The sequence below is a fragment of the Lacerta agilis genome, chromosome 9, assembly GCF_009819535.1.
Source record: "Lacerta agilis isolate rLacAgi1 chromosome 9, rLacAgi1.pri, whole genome shotgun sequence".
NCBI lineage: Eukaryota > Metazoa > Chordata > Lepidosauria > Squamata > Lacertidae > Lacerta > Lacerta agilis.
The window spans coordinates 37,628,225-37,648,754 of NC_046320.1; the positions used below are offsets into that span (position 1 = coordinate 37,628,225).

The following is a 20,530-nucleotide window of genomic DNA, read 5'->3' on the forward strand; positions in this document are numbered from 1 at the left end:
ATAGACCAATACTCCCTCCCCCTCTGCACTGTGGTGGGGGTTCTCCTGCCACTGCCGAGCCAATTTCAGAGGGGTGCAGGGGACATGGGGGAAGGAGAGAGAGCAGAGCCCTGCTGCAGAATGTAAGTTCTTGTGCAGGGTTTTCACTGATAGGTGTGGTTAGGTGAATCCAGCCCGTGGTGCAGTTATCAAGATATGCAAGAGTTACCAAGGGTACTACCAGAAACCTGAAATGGGGTACAAATGTATTCCAAGATACATTTATGTATAATATGTTCCCCTCTCTCAAACAGAAAACCTGAAGTGTTACTCAGAATAGTTAATACCGGCATTTTCACATTTGCTATAGAAACCTTGTAATAGTTTGTGTCATAATAAGAGACTACCGGTAGTTCAAAGAAGCCAAGTCAATTTCCACCAGCTGCCAGGAACATGTAATCAGTATGCTGACATAATGCAAGTTGAATTTACTATGGTATAAAGATACCGGTATGTCTCAAAACAAACACTAATTTGAACATGAAACACAAAATTTTGCACACTGAATCAATGGAACTTGTTCCCAAGTAGAATGTGCAGCCTTGGGGAACTGAGGCCAACACTCCTAAACACACTTACCTGGAAGCAAGGCCCAATGGACACAGTGGGACTTACTTCTTAATAAACATTTATAGGATTGCACTATGAAAACCAGAATTCTGGCCTAATGACTTATTGCAAATACATAAACTATTGAATTATTCTACAACATGATAGGTATATCATGTTCCCAGTTCTAGAGCACATTAATATCCATATGTTCTCATTCAGATAGATTCGTGAACAATGCAAACTAAATTCCAAAAAGTTACATTATATGTATATGCCCAAAACTTTATTTAAATCACTAGTGTTTCATGGCTAATTGTGGCACAACAGAAGTACTCAAAAAACAAAACAAGCCACAAAACCCATAATGAAACCACATTTTACATACATACCAGCCTTAGACTCTGGTTATTAGAGGCCTGAATGACAGCCAGGAACAGTGGCGGTCATAGAAATTTAATATTAGAAAGTCACTGGCTGTCCTTGAGCTCGCTTTATTTTTAAAAAACAATTTTTTTAGTACTTCCTATCCTAAAAGGAAGAGAAGCTTAAAATATCATCTGCCAGAAGGCTAATAACTGATGTCACAGAAAAGCTTGATATACAGTCAACAGGAAGTTATTTACCGGTATTTGTATGGGAATTCCTTCCAGTGTTTGTAAACCTCGTGTTTCATAATCCGGCTTGCATTTCTGCTGTGTCAGATTTTTCTATTATTTATAATCACACAAGTAAATTCAGTTTGCATCCTGAAAGTTATGAGAGCCTCTAAAGGGCGGGGGGGGGGGAGGTATATACTTGTTTCTCCCTAGTGGATCTTTTGGCGGTTTTAGGTGTCAGGTATCAGAAAAGCCTAAAGTGTTTCATCATCGATCTGAAGAAGGGACAAGCTAGAGAAGTTTGAGACTTTCCCCTTGTCCTCAAACGGGCACGCCTCCGCAGCGTTTGCAGATGCTCCTTTTCGCATTTTCTGCAACTCCGCCGCCCCAGAGCCAGGAAACCCAAAACTCTCTTGCAAGATGCGCCGCTACCCGCCTTCGCCGCCCAAGGAACCAGATTCGGCGGAGAAGCAGCAGCCTCGGGCGGCGGCGGCGGTAGCAGCGCCCGCAGACCTTGTAGGGGCAAGGAGACAGGCTCCCGTCTCGCGGCATGCCGGAGAGCGGACTTTGCAACTCCAAGCTGCCGGCGAGCCGCCCTTCGCCGAGCCGCTTTCATGCCGCCCCAACCAGCCCTTCTTCCCCCGCACCCCGCGATCCCATCCCCGCTTGCCCAACTTCTCCCGACTCACTCTTGGTGGCGGCGATGAGGCTCTTGCCATCCTTGAGGAGCTCCTTGATGAACTTGTTGGTTTTCTCCAGCTCGGCTTCGTGGGCTCGGATCCTCTCGCGGAACCAGGGGCTGTCCAGGTAGCAGTCGCTGAACTCCAAGGGCTGCAGCCCCATGGCGGCGGCGGCACCAGGGCACCACTCCTCCTTGCAAATCCCTCTTCGCTAAGTACCACCAGCAAGCCGATCCCCGGTCTTCTCTTTCTGCTCTCAGCAAGGCAAAGCAGCAGGCGGCAGAGCGGCGCAGCAGAGCCTCTCCCAGCGTAGCATGGGACCCGCGCGGCTCCGCGGCACCGGCAAAACGTGCCCCTGGAAAAAGCCAAGCGGAGGGGGGAGGGGGAGTCGGTCGCCGCTCCGAGCGCCCGGGACTAGGATACGGCGCTACCGGGGTTGCCAACGTAGCCGCTCCCTTTGGGAAGAAAGCAACCTCTCGCCGCGGCCCGGTTGCGGCGGGAAAAAGAAAAACAAGCAGCTCCTTTCGGCATCCCAGCCCGCTTGGGCGAAAGAGGCAGCTCCGCCCCAGCGTGGCCTCGGCGCCGCCTTTTTCCACAGACCTAAGCTCCCACCCAGCGCCGGCCTTCTCCTCCTCCACCTTCCTTTCTTCCCGCTCGAGCTCCTTCCAGCGCCGGCCGTTTGCCTGTCAGCTCCTCCCCTCACAGCTGCCCAGGGTCTTTCATCTCTCACGCTCCTTTGCAGGCCCCACTCGAAGCAGGGGCGGCTGCTCTCCTCAGGCCAGAAACTCGCGCCTTACAATCAACACGTTGTTTACTCTCGCCCTGTCCTGTGGATGCATTCAAATCTACCCGTATCCTCTCATTAAAGCCATTCCTTTACTTATTGTGGGGCGTTTTTAACCTTCATTTCAATAAAAGATTACCCAGGGCGGGAAACAACTTATTATTTCTTGTTGGTGAGGGTTCCGCCCACCCTTTCCTGATTTAGCGCCCACCCTTTCCTTTAGTTACCTTAAAGGTCCCTTTCCGCTCTTAACAATTTTTGAGAATTTGTTCCCAGTTGGGTGTCTAAAATTTGTGGCTTCCAGTGAAGAGACAAATATGGGACTTGGGTCCACCATTCTGGCAGTAGCAGCCAGCTCCAAGGTGTTGGTGAAACTGGAACTAACCACAATAAGATACTTTGCCATATCAATATTGCCTTAAATAATGTGTCTAGTTAAGGGTGTGGTTCTTGGCTGTAATTGCTGGGATTCTTTTTGTTAAATGGATAAAAGGCATGTTGCAAGTCGGGCTTGCCTTAAATGAGCCAAGCTCCCTGATGGATGGGAGATAGTTCAATGGTTTTGCAACTAAAACAAAAAAGTGTCTTGTTGCACCTTAAAGATTTGCAGATTTGTTTCTAGTATCAGCTTTCGTTGATGAGAGCCCACTTCATCAGAAAAAGCCTAGTCTTGCGGTAAACGGTTGCTGCTACCGTGTTTCTCCTAAAATAAGACACCGTCTTATATTTTTTTTTGCTCAAAAAAACACAGTATGGCTTATTTTCAGGGGATGTCTTATTTTAACCGTGTCACATCGGTACGCTGCATAGCCACGCCTCTCCAGGCTGTTTTAATGGGAAGTACCACGTCACTATGGCTTATTTTCGGGGTATGGCTTATTTTTGGGGAACGGCTTATATTTCGCAAATGCATAGAAATCCTGCTATGGCTTATTTTATGGCTATGTCTTATTTTAGGAGAAACAGGGTAGTTCTCAATGGACAGGCAGCACACATGCAGGACTAGGTGCCCCTCATTTATCCTGAACCCAGACCACAGATTCATTTAAAGCACCAACACCTCCTAGGAGCAAGCTTATCTAAAATCTACCTTCTTGTTTTCCCCAGCTAAAAGTTGCACAACTTTTCCTTCTGTTTGGGAAATGGTTTGAGCTGTTCACTATCTTGCATTTTGTGAAATAGGCTGAGCTAGTATGTTTCCATTAACTGTCCACTTTTCTCTCCTTTTTTTGGCTCCCTCCCAGAAGAAAAAAAGATGCGTGTGATGTAAAAGCCCAATCTGCTGCTTGCAAACATTTTGTAAAGCGCTGTATCCATTCCATCTAAAATCTGTCACAAATTGCTTTTCTAATCACACCCACTAACATCCTTTCTCACTCCCTTTTTGTTAGCGTCCAGCCTAAATAAAAGTTCTGCTGGACTTATAAATTCGTTTCCTTCATGAAGTTTTAGGTGGACCTAATAAAACTGTACAGCTATTGTTTCTTTCGCCCCCACCCCACGCTTCCTTCCTATTGTTTTGTTTTTGTTGTTTAAGCAACTCATGAAGTTGGAAGTACGTGTACTGTACAGCAGCCTCTTCGCCTCCTTTCTACTCATGCGCAAACCGTATTGTAAGGCGGTGGTGTGTTTTGCGCATGCGTAAAATAGTACTACTCTCGTTTGCACAATCTCGGCGGAGAGGTTTCCAGGTCAGCAGACGGCTCTGGAAACTCGTCCCTATCGGTGCTAATCCCGTGTGCGCCGCGGAGCCCTGACCCCGTTTACTTTTCTCGCGATACTTCCATCGCCCTACTCTAAGATGGCGTCCCTAGGCTTCCGCTGGAGCTTGTGAGAGTTTGCCTGCAGTTGTCCTGGCTGGTAGCCCCATACCGCCCGAATGGATTGCCGAGGTGACTGACTCGCCATTCTTTCTGGCTGGCCGTCTCTGTTTGTCTCGGCCTCCCCCGTTTCGCTTTGCACGCACCGTGAACAAGCTCAACGGCGTCTCTTCCCACGCCGCATCCATCCCGACGTTCTGCCAAGGGCGCTGAATGGGGTGGCGCATCTCCGCCTGCCCTGGGCCCTCATTATTGTCCTAAGACATAAGCGATTGGGAAGCTGGGCGAAGAATAAAATAGGTCCAAAAACATTTTAACATCGAGATGTCTTGTGTTTTTAGAGGAAATGCCTGGTTTGCTTGCTTGGATGGCGTGCAGCAGTGGTTACCATACGGCGTGATCCACTCATGTTTACTCAGAAGTAAATCCCACTCATTCCAATAGGACTTACTCCCAAGTAAGTGTGGTTATTAATGTAAAGCAAGATTGCAGTTGCTTTTTGTTGGATAGTTTTTGTTGGCTCCTTCCTGCACTAGTTCCATTACAGCTTTTATTCTCCTCCACTCCCCTTTGTCCTCACTCCACAGTAAATAGGAATATATCGCCCTATATATGTCCCTTTGTCTGGAAGGAATAGATTCACCAACCTCTCACATACTGTGCTAATGTCATATTTTGTTAAAGACAAGCTGCATGTGTACAATTGTTTATGCCTGCCCATTTCCCTTCACTGTTACCACGATCTGTTTGGTTTACCCAAATCAGTTAAAATATTACTGTTACTGCCTTTGTAGTGTTTTTTTTTTTTTAAGTTGAGTGAAATTCCTCCAGCACATATTAATGTTCACCTCTGTTCTTAGAATGAATTTATCAATCACATGGGCATCTGCATTACAAAATGTTTTAATAACACAGGATATATCAACTTCTCATTAACAAACTCCTATGACCAGTAATAGTCACTAGGGCACAGAATAAATGAGCCTTGCCTGATCATGATGTCTCATTATAAAGATGTTATCCAGGCCCCTTGATAATATGTATATTTTGGAATCGCGCAACATTCAGTTATCTATAATAAGTTGTTTTTAAAGTGCAGCTTCCCATGTTTTGCTTCCAGCAGGATCACAAGGAACAGAACTAAAAAACAAAACATTAACCATGTGGTACTGAACACTATTCCTAGCTTTAACTGACAGATCAGGATCTGCAATTTTGTCATGGTCTGACATAGCATGGGTCCCATCATACTATAAATGGTAAAATAAAAATAATTAAGGAGTGGGTCCCATAATTTATCTTTGGGCTAAAGGTGGGTTCCAGGTTAGAAAAGAGTAAAGATTGATGTCCTAATCTGCAGTTTGTGTTGCACTCACAACAACAATCACACAGTGTCCTCTACTCCCACACTTGGAAACCAGCATGCATCCAATTTGCAAAACACTGCAAATGAATCTATAGGTGCTGCATTCATAAGCGCTTTGCTGGAACTCTTAACATGAAAAATAGTAAGTGCATTTGCAAGAAATGTTTCTTGTGTATGTTAAAGCACTTTCACTTTTGTGGCAATTGGGCTGTAATGAGTGCAAAAATGTTGATACAAACCTTTTGTTTGCAACTTTTTGTAACACTGCAATAAATGTTTTTGTTTTGGCAGTTCAGAATGCCTAACTCTAAAAGGAGATCTCGGCATAGGCGCAATGTTGGTCAGGAAGCTGGGAGGCGTGAATTAGTGTCTAGATCCTTGCAAAGTGCTCAACACTGTCTGGAAAATCAGGACTTTGGAACTGCATATGCCCACTATCTCTTGGTATTGAATCTAGCTCCTGAGCTTAAAAATGATGTCAAGGTAAGCAGTTGTTCTTTGTTCAGTCATTCACTCTGACAAACAGGTTTATTTGTACAGGTTTAGTGACAGAAAATAACATGCAAATAGGCCATTGCATGCAATATACAGTGGTACCCCGCTAGACGAAAATAATTCGTCCAGCGAAAATTTTCGTCTAGCGGGGTTTTCGTCTTGCGGAGCGGCAATGGGAGCCGCGCTCCGCAAAACGAAAAAAAAAAGACGAAATTTTTTCGTCTTGCGAGGCAGCCCCATAGACTTTTTCGTCTAGCGGGGCTGCCTCCCGCTAGACGAATGCTTTCGTCTAGCGAGTTTTTCGTCTAGCGAGGCATTCGTCTAGCGGGGTACCACTGTATCTATTTACCAATAAAAACATTTTATTAGTGTGAATAAATTAATTGTTGCAACTAAACTATCACTTTCCTTTAGGAAACATTTCAGTATACCCTTTGTAAATGGGCAGAAGAGCTGAATTCTCTCACACGATTTCAAGATTTATTTGATTGCTATGAACATGCCCTGGAATTATTTCCTAATGATGAAGTTATATGTAACAGCATGGGGGAACATCTCTTCAGGTTTGTAGTTGCCCTTGGTTGTGTTGTATTTTGACAAAGAATTCTAGCATAGTGCTTCTTAAATTTTCATTAATCTCACACATTCCATTAAATACTTAATCCTAAATGCACAGGTATCTAGTAGTGTTGTGATTACTTCTTAGTGTAGGGCTCAGAAGGGGAAAGTCTTGCACAACTAAGATGTGTTATAATACTTTCCGTGTCCACAGTACTGTTTAATGCACAATGTGCTTTATTTTTTGGTCTGAAAGTCCTCCACACAGCATATAGTTAAACTATTTAATTCACTACCACAATATGAGTAGTGGCTGCAAACCTGGATAGTTTTAAAAAAGGAGATAAGGCAAATTCTTGGTTACTAATCATGATGGCTGTGTACTGTGTCCAGAATCAGAGGCATAATGCCTCTGAATATAAATTGCTGGGATACATGAGTGGGAGAGTGTTGCACTTTGGTCCTCCTTCCAGGTTTCCCATATTCATCTGATTGGGCACTTTGAGAATGATGCTGGATTAGTGGATTACATCATAGACCTTTGGTCTGATCCATCATGATTCTTGTTATGTTCTTATGATTTGGTCACAGCAAATCTTAGCGTTAGTTGATTAGTAGTTTGACAAGTTGCAGAAAGTCCCCTTTTCATTTACACAATGCAGTCCAGATTTGTGCTCTTTGCAGTCCTTGGTGACATGTTCTCAAAATGCAAGTGTAGATTTTTGTATATTATTTATGGTTGAACAATTGGCTTGCTAGTTTAAGTTTTATTTTGATTGTGTCACTTTCTTCACAGAATGGGCTTTAGGGATGAAGCAGCTGCATATTTCCATAAAGCTGTGAAGCTAAACCCTGACTTTCCAGATGCAAAAGAGAATTTTTATCGTGTTGCTAACTGGGTGGTAGAACGATGGCACTTCATCATGCTTAATGACGCCAATAGGAATTTGCTGTATCAAAAAGCAATTGAAAAGGCTGTCTGTTCAGGGTGCAGAAGTGTTCTTGATATTGGAACAGGAACAGGAATTCTCAGGTTTGTTGTGAATTCAGTTAATGTAAATGTTGATATTTTTTCTGAATATTGTGAAACAGATAATAAATTTGCTTTGCTAGGGGGTTTTCTGTGTTTTGTGTTAACTTCTAAATTTTGTGTTCTTCTAAATTATGTTGAAAGTGCCCTGTAATTACTATGTAATAAAGTGTGGTCTGAAAGGTTAAATAAATTGAAAGTCTCTTCAGTCCCAATTTGATACAGAGGGCCCATTTAAGGTTATTAAAATATTTTAATTAATATTTTATTTGAAAAATGTTATATTAATATTTTGTCAAAACAAGAATCTCTGATGATTTCTGTTTAATGTCCTCTGATGTTTCAGCATGTTTGCCAAAAAGGCTGGCGCACCTTCCGTCTATGCGTGTGAGTTATCCAAGACCATGTATGAATTGGCTTGTGAAGTGCTAGGTGCAAACGATTTGGATGGAGAAATCAAACTACTTCACATGAAATCCCTTGATATAGAAATCCCAAAGCACATACCTGAAAGGTTACTCTTATATTTTGTTGTGACATCTTACTTATTTTTCGTTCAGAATTGACAATTTGCACTGGCAATTTGTAATCTTGTCTTATTTCTAACAGAATTGACCTCCCACACTGCAGGTGCTAAACATTTTGGTTATTTATATTCATGGCACATTTCTTTCATCTTTAAGCCATCCAAATAAGCTTCCATTAAACAGAGTGGAGCTGAATGCATTTATAAGCTGTTCCTTTGTATTCCCTATATCCTGTTCCTTATTTATTTCCTGAATAACTCAGAACATCTGTCCAGAATGTTTTTATTTTATTTTAGAAGGGCAAAACCTTCTTCAGAATTAATTTCAGTAAATACCTTACAATCTGGGATTTTTTTTTTGCCAGCCTTGTATTCTCCACATACTTTGAATTGCAATTCCCTTTAGCCCAAGCCAGCATGGCTATGCCAGCCACAGCAGATTAGAGTGGTAGTCTAAAGCATCTGCAGGCATCACACTGGCGATGGCTAGCACAGCTAACAGTAGTAGCAAAGCATAGAATCATATGCTGCATCCCCAGGACCAATCAAAATATCATCCCCTTGCTCTGGAAGCCGATCCTGCAAGGGGCTTTTCCAGAACTGAGGTGTAATGGGGAGATAGTTGCCTATGGCCTGCAGTGCAACATTCCAAATGACTGTGGACACACTCTTCTCTGTCATTCCACTCCCCCCCAAAAAAAATCTGATCATAAACTTTTCTGGTATATTAGAATAACTAAGAACTGTGAAAGGTAGTTATAGGGCCAAGGGTTCAGAAAGGATGCTGGCTTATCTTAAGCAGAGGCCAAAAGCCCAGAATAAAATTTGATTACTCAACACAAGAATAGACTACTGATTTCAAGTTAGTATATTTTAAGTCCTGCTTCAGCTTTTATAATTTTCTTCCATTGCTGATTATAGCGGCTCTGAACTACTGCTTTCTTTTTATAACACTATATTTCATAGAGTGTCCCTGGTTGTCACTGAAACGGTAGATTCTGGTTTATTTGGAGAAGGAATTGTGGAAAGCTTGATCCATGCTTGGGAGTATTTGCTTTTACCGCCAAAGGCAAGTATCTATGGGTGTCTTAAGGCCTGATCCACTGTAAAAAATGATTTTGCACTATGACTGCTATGGATAGCAATGAGTTGAAGGCTCTGCAGCGTTGCAATAATGTTTTAACATTTTTCTTTTATTAGTTCCCATAAACAGCGAACTTGAAACGTGAAATGTAAACATTACTTACACAGGTCTTCCAGATCACATAAGAAAGTTTGCTTGCCAGCACTGCAGCTCCCTAGGGTCCAGTAGTGCACATGGGAAAGAACATTTAAGTGTCCTCACAGTTAAGTGGACCCTTAAGGCTGGGAAAGTCAATTGCAGTAGACTGTACCATTCTTTTCAGTCCGGAGCGAGAGATTAGACAAGTGTGTGAGAGAGTTTTTTAAGAAGTACCAACCTCAGGCCAACTCTGTATAGAACATGTTTTAAAGTATAAAATATTGGGCTGGATTCAACTAACCCATTCTGCTAGTGGAAGCCAATGCAGGGACTCCCGCTAGCACTGTGGGGCTTTTCCCTTCTCCTCTTGGCGCTGCCCCCCCCACCTCTTCCATATCCAATATGGAGGGTCAGGAGAACCCCCAAAACAGTGCACAGGGAGAGGAGATGGGAGATGGTTCCATCAGGCAAGCAGAAATGCTTGCACTAACGAATCAGTCTCCTTAGCACTACATTGAATTCCACCCATTGAATGTAATGCGAGGAAAATGCCATGACTTAAAGAGTGCGCAGCTGGTGCAAAATAAAAATGAATTGTATCCACAATGTAATTTTTTGAATGTGTCTTGAAGTTCTAGATTCAAAACCAACGAGGGCATGTTTCTTACCCCCTCCGTTCATTGTACTGGTTACTGTATTTTTTAAAAAAATGAAAGATTTCCCCTTCTCATAGTGATTAATTCCTTACCTCAGAAAACCCATTAAGGGTCTTCCATTGTAGGAATTTCTGAGATGATGTTACATATTGCAACAGTTAGAAGACAAAATAGTTACAGTTGTGGAAGATTATTCTTCAGTAAATATAATAAACGGCTGAAATGTTTTCTCCTTTAAACAACTGATAAAGATATTGCTTCTGATATCACTAGTGCTGAAAATTGTCTAACATGCTTTTCTAATAGTCATATGTGTTATACCATATCTTTATTTTTAATTCAAGTCAAAATGTGTTCTAGACTGAGGGTTGGCTTGGCCACAATCTCTCATTTTGTACAGTGAATAAAGCAGATTGAAAAACAATTAAGGACAGACCTTTTTTCCACTCAGCTGAAATCCAGATATTTATACTTAACTTGACTCAGCCAAACCCTAACTTAATCTTTGTACAGTGACTGAACAATTTATATTTATTTTGTGTTTTAATTGTATGTTAATCTATTTTTAGCACAATGTTAATTTTAAGAGTTTTAAGTGTTTTTAATTGTTTTTAACTTTTTTATTGTTAACCACTTAGGTATTGTACAATTAAGCAGTATATAAATTTAAAGATAATGGAATAAGTTTTTTATGAATAGTAGTCTTGTTGTATAGTTTTGAAACTTTATCTATCTATTTATCAATCAGCCCAATGATGGCAGAGTTAACACTGAAAACTATGGTAAAGTTATACCAGCAGGAGCTATTATATGGGGCATGGCAGTGGAATGCGGAGAGATACGCAGACATCATAGGTATGTTTGTGCTGCTGATATACGTTGGGAAAGCATGTTTAAACTTGGACAGGGAAGAGGAAATGTCTCCCTTTTAAAGATAAGATTTTTATTTTGCTCATCCTGCTTGTTAGGTTGGATTCCACATAAGTGGAACTAACAATAACTTTGAGTTTTCTGCACTGAAATTCAGAAAACTTGAATCATCCTTTTTCCAAAACGAATCTCATCCCACATGGAAGATGTCAACCCATCTTCAATTTGGTCATCAATTTCCACTTATGTTCTTTTCTTATAGAATTCTCTCTTCATGTGCAAGAGCCTAATGTAATTTTTAAGGAAGAGAGTAAAACTTTCAGGGTATAAATACTAGAATGTGGGAAGGCTGTTAGATTAATACAATTTATTCTATGCTGTTAATTTAATTGACTGTGTTTTTACATTGCATGTTATTAACAAAAACAACCCTGCCCTTCTTATGGTTGAAAAGAAAGGGATATACATTTTAAAATAGAACACAATCATTACGTATGTCTTTAAGCTCAGCAAATCTTTTTTTGTGAGCCTCTCCTTAATGTGCCAAGAACCAATGCTGAGTTCAACACATTCTAAGTGTTGGTGCTGACCTTTAAAGCCCTAAACCGCCTTGGTTCTGTATACCTGAAGGAGTGTCTCCACCCCCATTGTTCAGCCCAGACACTGAGATCCAGCGCCGAGGGCTTTCTGGCGGTTCCCTCATTGCAAGAAGTGAGGTTACAGGGAACCACACAGAGGGCCTTCTCGGTAGTGGCACCCGCCCTGTGGAACACCCTCCCTTCAGATGTCAAGGAAATAAGCAGCTATCCTATTTTTAAATGACATCTGAAGGCAGCTCTGTTTAGGGAAGTTTTTTAAATATTTAATGCTGTATTTTTTTTAACACTTGATTGGGAGCCGCCCAGAGTGGCTGGGGAAACTCAGCCAGATGGGCGGGGTATAAATAATAAATTATTATTATTATTATTCATGAATTGCATGATTTTGTCTTGTGAAACCTAATTTCTGTCTTTCCTTTTCTCAGGGTGGGTGCAAAAGAAATTGCTGATGTGTGCTTGCCAGAAACATTGGAGTTCCATAGTCCAGTGTACGCTTCTGTAAACTCAGATGAAAGTCTTGAACCTTACACCACTGAAAAACTCAGCAGAGTTCCTGGTGGCTATACGGCCCTCACAGAACACTTCCAAATTATGACAGCCAACTTTAACAACCTGCAGGTAACTTTTGGATCACATGGTGAATGAAATGTTTATCAATTGCAAAAGGATTAATGCAGAGGTAAAAGAGAGGTTCATCTGGATTTTATTCTGTATGGTGAGATGAAGGTGCACAGAAGATAAAAAGATGACTGAGGATATTCTACGGCCCCACAGTGGGATTAAGAAAGGACAGAAAGATGAGGCATGAGATGGGGAGCCTGTGACCCTTAAGATGTAGTTGAACTTCTATCAGCCCCATCTAGCAGAGCCATTGGTTATGGATGTTAAGAGTTATAGTATAGTGACATCTGAAAGGCAATAGGTTTCCCATCAGTGGATTAGGAAGACAGCTTTGCCATACAGTTCTATAAACTATTTCTTTTAGGAGCAGTCAGCATTGGATATTGCAAGCAGCTATAGTCATTCTAGATAGGCTCTGAGCTAGTACCAGTTAAGCCTGAGAGGGTAATGTGTTTCGTCGGTCATACAAGCATGCCTCTTTGATTTTTGACCCATGGGAAAATGTTTGCAAGCAAGATCTTAAAATACACCCCCTTGTATACAGGCAATTATTGCCATGCTCTGAATCAATAACTCTGTTTGCACCTTCACTTTATCTGGCATCTGAGATTAATAGGCAGAGTACAGCAAAGCACTTAGCTGTACTTTAATAGAAACTATAATGCAGTGATCTGTGGGTATGTTCCATCAAGATTTAAATACTTAATATTATATGTTTAATTTTTTAATACTTCTGGGCAAAACTGTTATATGCTGAGCTTGAGCTGTCATTGAATCCTAAAAGATCAGTGTCTTGCAAAGGAGAAGCAGATAAAAAGTAAAAAAGGCCATCTTGGGAAATGTAGAAAAAGGTGGGTACCAGGGAGGGCAGGAGGACTCCACTGTTGAACAATGAAACTTTACTCTGGACTTCATCAGTGTTCTCTACTTAACATCTGCATATAAATTTGCTATTAATTGGTGGTGGTGAAAAACCCCCACCCTTTGAAAATAAAGAATTACTGTAAAAAAAACAACACCACAATCTCAAGAGTGGTTTATGTAAGAAAGGAAAGTTTTGGAGCATGACATTCTTTTTTATTTTGGTTTTCCTTACTCCTTGCAACCCAATTATGACTAGTATTTATCTGGGCTCAGCAGGCTCTGAGTCTTCTGGAAAGAAAGGCATCCCCATTTAGTGAGATTTCCATATTGGGTCCTAAAATATGTAATCATAATATATCTAATGCCAAATTTTAGGGATACTGTACAATAATTATTACTTATATATTCTTCTTTCATTCAAAAAAAGACTGTTATTTTTAGCTACCATTCAAATTCATGGCCATCAATGGCTAATAATCATTATGGCTATAGCTATATATTACATCCAATATTAGAGGCAGTGTGCTAGGAAACTTCAGTAGGAAAGTGCTGTTATGCCCTTGACCTGCTTCAGAGATCTGGTTGGCCATTGGGGAACAGAATGCTGGATTAGATAAGTTTTTAGTGTTATTCATCAGGGATCTTATGTTCCTATTCAGAAGGGCTCTTCTAATGCTCTCCAACATATTTTGCTTCTTTTTTTACCATTCTTGGTTAGGAGCTGAAAAGCTTTGCAACTCGTAAGCCGTCCAAGATCAACATGCCTGTTATTAAAGCAGGAATACTAGATGCCATTGTGGTCTGGTTTACGTTACAGCTTGATGATGAGCACACTCTCTCTACAAGTCCAAGTGAGGACACCTGTTGGGAACAAGCAGTGTACCCTGTACAAGGCCTCCTTGGTATGTCTTCGGGGTTTTATTTTTACGGTGACATTAAAATGCATTTTCTTTCTAGGATATGTGTCTGGCTTGTTTTGTATGTTTGAGATGAGAGGCAGGATTTCTAATAAGCAAAAAAAAGTTACTTTTCTTCATCGTTTTCAGGTAGCATTCTTAGGAACTATTTATCATACTGAGAAAGGTGAAGGTGCTCAACACTGAAAGCCTTCACTTTATGGAAATGTCATTTCAGTATATCTGGGCTGGGGAACGGAATTCTGATGGAATCCTTACCTTCCCGCACAGGTCAACTTTGATGGGTGGGTGTCAAATGCCTGGTGTCAAGGGGCAATGTCAATGGGGCTTGCTGTAACAGCCCATCAACTGCACCTTGAAGTTAGTTTGCAGAGGGATTCAAACTGTGCCAGCCAATAGGCATCTTCCCTCTGCTTGTGAGGCAGTCTCTTATGCAGCTGATCTCAGTGAGCCCCACATTAAACAAGTGGAAGCACACTTTAAATTGCATTACATGTGTTGTGTATTGAAGTGTAGGCACAACACAGGAGTGAGTAGTCAGCAACGGGTTAATGGGAGTGATTATTTTTAATTAGCTGCACCTGGGTTGGCTTGGAGCCCAGGTGCTATATATGGCTGGAGAGCTGGGCTTTTCAGCGTCTTCTGTTACTTACCTGATGAGATGAATAAAGATACTTTCGTACCACTGCTGGCTGGACGCACTATTTAACATTGGCGACGAAGGTGGGATCCAGCCAGTGAAGTGCAGTCATGACGCAGGCCAGTAGCAGCAGCACCCGGGAGGGATCGGCTAGCAGTATGGCAACACGTGGCTCGATTGAGGAATTTAATATCAATGAGCCAGAGGAATGGAGTGATTACAGAGATAGACTTAAGTTTTATCTCCATGCAAATAGGATTACCAGCGCTGAGGAGAGACTGGATACATTCCTCAGCGTGTGTGGAAAGGCTACTTTTAAACTTGCCAAGAACCTTATTGCTCCAGCCACGCTTGAGTCAAAGACTTTTGAGGAGTTGACTGAGGTGCTTGGCAGCCATTTTGAGCCAGCGCCTTCACAATTGGCCCGCAGACAGATGCCTTGAGGCTGCACTATTTAACAACATGATTAATAAATCAGTCAAATTTACTTGAATGAAATCCTTAAATAGAAATGCCAACTGAGACGATACCAGCCATGCATCATGAGGATTCCCAAACAAAAAAGGCTTAGCAGAGTAAGTTGAAGGCAAGGACTAGTAAAATTTGGCAGCTGGGAGTAGGAAGTCCAAGTGAGGATTTAGGAGTCCAAATTAGGAGTAAGTGGGGATGTAAATAGGGAGCTGTAAAAGTGGCAAACCTCATTTATCCTAAGCAAGTAACGTTCCTATATTTTCACAGTTTAAAATAAATGCTTACTCAAAATTAATCCCACTTAGTTCAGCAGCATTTCAGGGAGTACTTCCACTGACCTCAATGGGAAACATGATTAGGAATACAGTGGTACCTCTGGTTGCAAATGGGATCCATTCCAGAGCCCTGTTCGCAACCTGAAAGGTCCGTAACATGAAGTGCTGTGTCTGTGCATGTGTGCAATGCAATTCGGTGCTTCTGCGCATGCGCGAATTGCCGAACCCAGAACTAACCCGTTCCGGTACTTCCGGGTTTGGCGTGTTCATATCCCATGATGAACACAACCCGCAGTGGCCGTAACATGAGGTATGACTGTACATGGTTAATTTCCAATTTAATTTCTAATATCTATATCTTCAACTATTTCAGCCTAAAGTCTCGGAATTTAGACAGACAATATGTTTGTATTTTAAAGTTTATCTCTGCATTCATCAGGACAAGTGTCTGCTAATCATCTGGACACAGGATAGAGAACAAAATTGTGACGTTTTACAGGATCAGCTTGGCTAAGCAGTTAATCCATGTTCCTGTTGATACCCACTTTCCCCACCACCACCTCCTTTCTAACATTTTATCATATTTCCTTTCTATCATGCATCACTGACAGATAGTTTGAGTCATTTTTAAATAGAAACTTTGTTTTTACAATGTAAGCCGCTAACATTGATAAATTGGTGAAAGCTGTAGTCAGTTGCACTCCGCATTAAGACAACTATTGGGCCTCTTTTGCTTCCACTCTAATAAAATCTGCTTGGCACGTGTTGCAGCATTAGAGGCTGATCAAAGGAGCTGTTAAAGTAGTGCATGTTTTAGGAAGAAGACTGGAACAGTAGTGAAGGCACAGTAAATAATGTATTTCATTCTCTATCCTTGTGTGATTTGAAGATTACTCTCTGAGATCTGGGGACTCAGTTACAATGGAAATATCATGCCAGGACTGCTATCTAAGGATCCAGAAGATTTCTCTTGTGACCTCAGAATATGGAATGGATGTGGAAAGAAATTTCAAGGAGAAGAATAGTGAGGCTGAGCTCTGCAGTGCTCTGGCCAGCCTTCAAACAACAAATGCACTGGGACAAGAATGCATGCTGGAATCTACTGAGATTGCTTTACTGAACAATAGGAGATACCACGAATGTTTTAAAGCTGCAATAGGCAAAGTGCTGTCATCCTTAAGCCTCTGTGAGCAATCCATGGATGTGGACAGCCACAGTAATGAACTGAATCTTGAAAAGAACCAAAGCAAGAACTCAGTGACTCCTGATCCTTTGTATGTGTTGGACGTATCAGAGGGCTTTTCAATTTTGCCAGTAATTGCAGGCAAATTTGGGCCAGTTAAGGCCTACAGCTCTGTTGAAAAAGAACAGCACCAAGTAGCTCTCAGCCTGATTTCAGATGCTAACAAATTTCCTAAGGAAACTTTAGAGTTTTGGCTCAACCACCTACAGGATGAAAACATGGTATTACAGAGACCAAAATCTGACAAGTTATGGAGTATTATAATTTTGGATGTCATAGAGACTTCTGGTCTAATTCAACAGGACGTGATGGAAAAGGCTGCAATATCCAGGTATTGTATGACATGAAATTTTCCTGGACTATATTTTACTGTTATATTCATGCATAAAACCTTAGCCAATGTAATATAATTTGGAATGAGACTTAGCCAAAAGACTCTTGGAAAACAGTTCGTTCTACATTGAATCCATATGTGATCTGAACTTTTCAAATTAATGAGGCTGTTGTAGCTTTATGGGTCATAGCAATGTAGTTTCATGTAAGACTGAGAATAAACCTATTTAAAATTAGGCATATAAAATTAAAAGACGATGGAGTTGGCTCTGACTGTTTGGTCATGCTTCTTGCAAAAAAACAAAACATAAACACACCAAAGTACTTTAAACAGAATGCTTCTGATTGATGGTCTAAATCTTGATTTGTTGCAGGAAGCCTGAGGGCAGTGTGGAGGGAATAGTTGTGAACAGTGCTTTTTTCTGGGGGGACGCAGGGGTACGCGTGCCCCTAAACATTTTGTGAATCTAAGTTTGGCCTTATTCATGGGCAGTATTTCAATATGAGTAGGAAAGTGAGAGTACCCCTAAACATTTTTTTAGAAAAAAAGCACTGGTTGTGAATGTTAACACTTTATATTTTTTGTATAGATGTTTGCTTCACTCTGGAGGGAAGATATTCCCACAGCATGTGAAGATGTATGGAATGCTTGTGGAATCTAGGTCATTGCTACTTGAGACCACAGTTCAAGGGACAGATCCCACCCTCGGTTTCAACATTGCACCTTTTATCAACCAGTTTAAGGTATGAAATGTGTTACATTCATCTATATCCAGTTTAGCATGCTGTCTCAAAGATTAGGGTGCCAGAAAAAAGCTTCAATGTTTTATTAAAGCCACAATCCAGAGAACAGCAGCTTTAACCCTGTATGCCCAGGGGAAGGCCTTTCCCTTTTCTTAAAAAAATTAAAATGGAGGTTTGCAGTGTGACACGGTGAACTGCTGATCAAATTAAAACATCTGTCTCACTGGATATGCAGCTGTCAAATCTTTATCAAAGCCTAATTAATTTCTTCATGTAATGTTTTGTAAGCAGTTTTCACTATTTTACAGTAACAATAAGGACATCTGATTTATTGAAAGCAGGGGAAATTCTGTTAATTCCAATAGTTTGGTGTAGAGCAAAACTGATGACCAACATTTGCAAGGAATATGTTAAGAAAGTAGGGCTATTTGAGCCATCCTGATGCTGTGGTACAGACATCCTTTTGCCTAAAGTGGGACAAGACCTAGAAATATATGCCCCAATGACAGAACTGGTCACTTGCCAAAGGCACACCACAGCTTTTTGAAAAGGCGTCACAATGATTACAATTAATCTCAAAACATGGTATATTCCATTTCAGGTGCCTGTCCGTGTTTTTTTGGATATGTCCACACTTCCACACACACCTTTGAGCAAATCAGTGGAACTTCTGCGAGTGGATCTCATGAATCCATACTTGAATTGCTCTAGTAGAGAAGTTAAGGTAAATCTAAGAGATGGTAGATATTGCATGCTTTATTTTATTACTCTGTCATTCTTTAGTATCAATGTTGCATTTATGGAATTGCACAGGTATCTGAAATGTTCTGTGCTTGATACTTTTGGCACTAGTACTTGATTAAAACGTTACCCCCTTTTAAAGCAGAAAATCAAGTTAGAGGAAGAAATCATACCATTTCTATTCTTGTTCATTTGGTTCTGGCTTGGAGTTTACTGCCTGCAGTCAGAATTAAGTCTCATTGCATTCTAGCTGGGTTACCAATTACCAAATGAACATGGGCCATTCACCTTATCAGGAGAAATTATGGTGGGGCATTGTATTTCAAGGCTAGAGATATACTGGGATTGTACTATGCAGAGAGAGCTAACATTTTGCCCTCCACTTTCCATCACTCCTAGACAATATGGGCACTAGTCAGGGATGGGAGTAGTCATTCAAAACATATTGGAAGCACCACAGCAGCTAACCCTATCTTCTGTAGCCCTCTCGCAAAACCGATATACAAAATCACTGAAGATAAACTCTTGGGTGTCTGAAAAAACAAGATGCAAATTGGGAATAGTGAAATCTTCCTCAAACAAGCTTGAATGTAAAGAATACAAAATTTGTTGTTGTTGTTGTTGTATTGTGGGGCGAAAGATGATTGCTATATAGTAACATAAAATCTTACTTTTGTAGGTCCAAGTTTGTAAAGCAGGTCACGTGACTGGTATTCCATTTTGCTATCACGTGTACCTCGATGAAGACACTGTTTTAGATACATCAAGCAAGTCATCCCACTGGAAACAAGCTGCTATTGTGTTAGATAAGCCCATTCAAGTTCAAGCAGGAGATGAACTTGTGCTTGACGTTCAGTATCACAACAGTAACGTTAGCATTACAGTAAAACAGTAAACTGCCATCAGCTACAGTGTTTTTACTATTTTAAAAAGCCTACAGTACTTAGTTATTTATACTTGTTAATCATGTCTTAGACTTAGGGTCACACTTTTGAGTATTTGAAGATCTAAACATCAATTGAACTGTTGTGAAATTCAGCACGACTTGTTTAGCAATAAAGCCATGGACCATAAAGAGTAGAGAAAGCATGCAGTTCTGCCTAGAAGTCTGTGTAAGATGTCTACAATGCTGAATAACTTGATATTTGTATTATTTGCCTTTTGGAGAACTATATGAATTTGAGTATAAAAAGTAAAATGGAATGGAATGCCACAACATGCCTGTTCACATCTCACTTTGAAGGTTAATAGAGTAAAAATGAATTTGCTGGGCAGCAACAGTGTTGTACAGATTGACTACTCATACATTTCCCTGGAAAAACAGATTCTTCAGCTACAGAAACAAGTAGTTTCTTGAGAGGTGGTAGTGGTGAGAACCTTTTTGTTATAAATGCCTAAACATGTATTACAACATGCTAAACATTTTTGTGTGAAAACTAGCAGATAACAGATCTAGTAATGCTAGTTTCAGGAAGGATGAAAAATCCTTAATGGGTAAGAAAAAATATTTTAGGTCTGGTTTGGCTGTATCTAATTCTGATCTAGAAGAAAAACAGCTTTTTTTAAATCATGGGATGTAGTTTTGTTTCTGCATGTAAAATACCATAGTCACACAGATGTTACTATTGTCTACCGAAGTATCTTGGCCAGCATGAACTTCCTTTCCCCTGTACTGGGAGCACTGAAGTAGCATCAGTTGCAGTGATTGCAGTATGAAAGCAGTGTCCATCTAACAAGCAGCTGGCTAACCAACAGCGGTCACACAAAGCAGAAAGAGTAACAAGAGCATAAAGAAGAAACAGCCCTGGAAAGACTGAAATGAGATAGGGAGAAAAGGACAAGAGGAAAACAAAGAAGACATGGAGAAAAATGAACAGAGCCCCAGAGT

General features: G+C 41.0%; 2 protein-coding genes across 4 annotated transcripts in view; one reads left to right on the forward strand and one right to left on the reverse strand.

The window, feature by feature from the left end:
- Positions 1-2,078, reverse strand: part of ARHGAP10 (Rho GTPase activating protein 10) — a 102,542-nt gene extending 100,464 nt beyond the window's left edge. The window contains 1 exon segment of the mRNA XM_033160378.1: positions 1,877-2,078. Coding sequence (XP_033016269.1) covers positions 1,877-2,030 — 154 coding nt within the window. The 5' untranslated portion in view covers positions 2,031-2,078.
- PRMT9 (protein arginine methyltransferase 9) lies at positions 1,874-19,920 on the forward strand. 3 transcript variants are annotated; one of them, XM_033160376.1, is made up of 14 exons: positions 1,874-1,994; positions 4,813-4,928; positions 6,129-6,320; positions 6,747-6,895; positions 7,687-7,923; positions 8,267-8,434; positions 9,413-9,515; positions 11,073-11,179; positions 12,219-12,411; positions 13,997-14,180; positions 16,471-17,155; positions 17,748-17,901; positions 18,503-18,625; positions 19,322-19,920. In XM_033160376.1, the coding sequence occupies exons 3-14, from the start codon at positions 6,135-6,137 to the stop codon at positions 19,535-19,537; spliced, it is 2,505 nt and encodes an 834-aa protein (XP_033016267.1). In that variant the 5' UTR covers positions 1,874-1,994; positions 4,813-4,928; positions 6,129-6,134; the 3' UTR covers positions 19,538-19,920. The 3 variants fall into 3 exon arrangements, with proteins under 3 accessions (XP_033016267.1, XP_033016266.1, XP_033016268.1); XM_033160375.1 differs by lacking the exon at positions 1,874-1,994 and adding an exon at positions 4,315-4,543; XM_033160377.1 differs by lacking the exon at positions 1,874-1,994 and having other exon boundaries at positions 4,725-4,928; positions 6,134-6,320.
- The last annotated feature ends 610 nt before the right edge of the window (positions 19,921-20,530 follow it).

Excerpts from the sequence above, each read along its gene's own strand:
- PRMT9 (XM_033160376.1), top strand. The coding sequence starts at position 6,135 with ATGCCTAACTCTAAAAGGAGATCTCGGCATAGGCGCAATGTTGGTCAG. Across the intron at positions 9,516-11,072 it reads ATTTGCTTTTACCGCCAAAG|CCCAATGATGGCAGAGTTAA; the intron begins GCAAGTATCTAT and ends TTTATCAATCAG. Across the intron at positions 17,902-18,502 it reads CTTTTATCAACCAGTTTAAG|GTGCCTGTCCGTGTTTTTTT; the intron begins GTATGAAATGTG and ends ATTCCATTTCAG.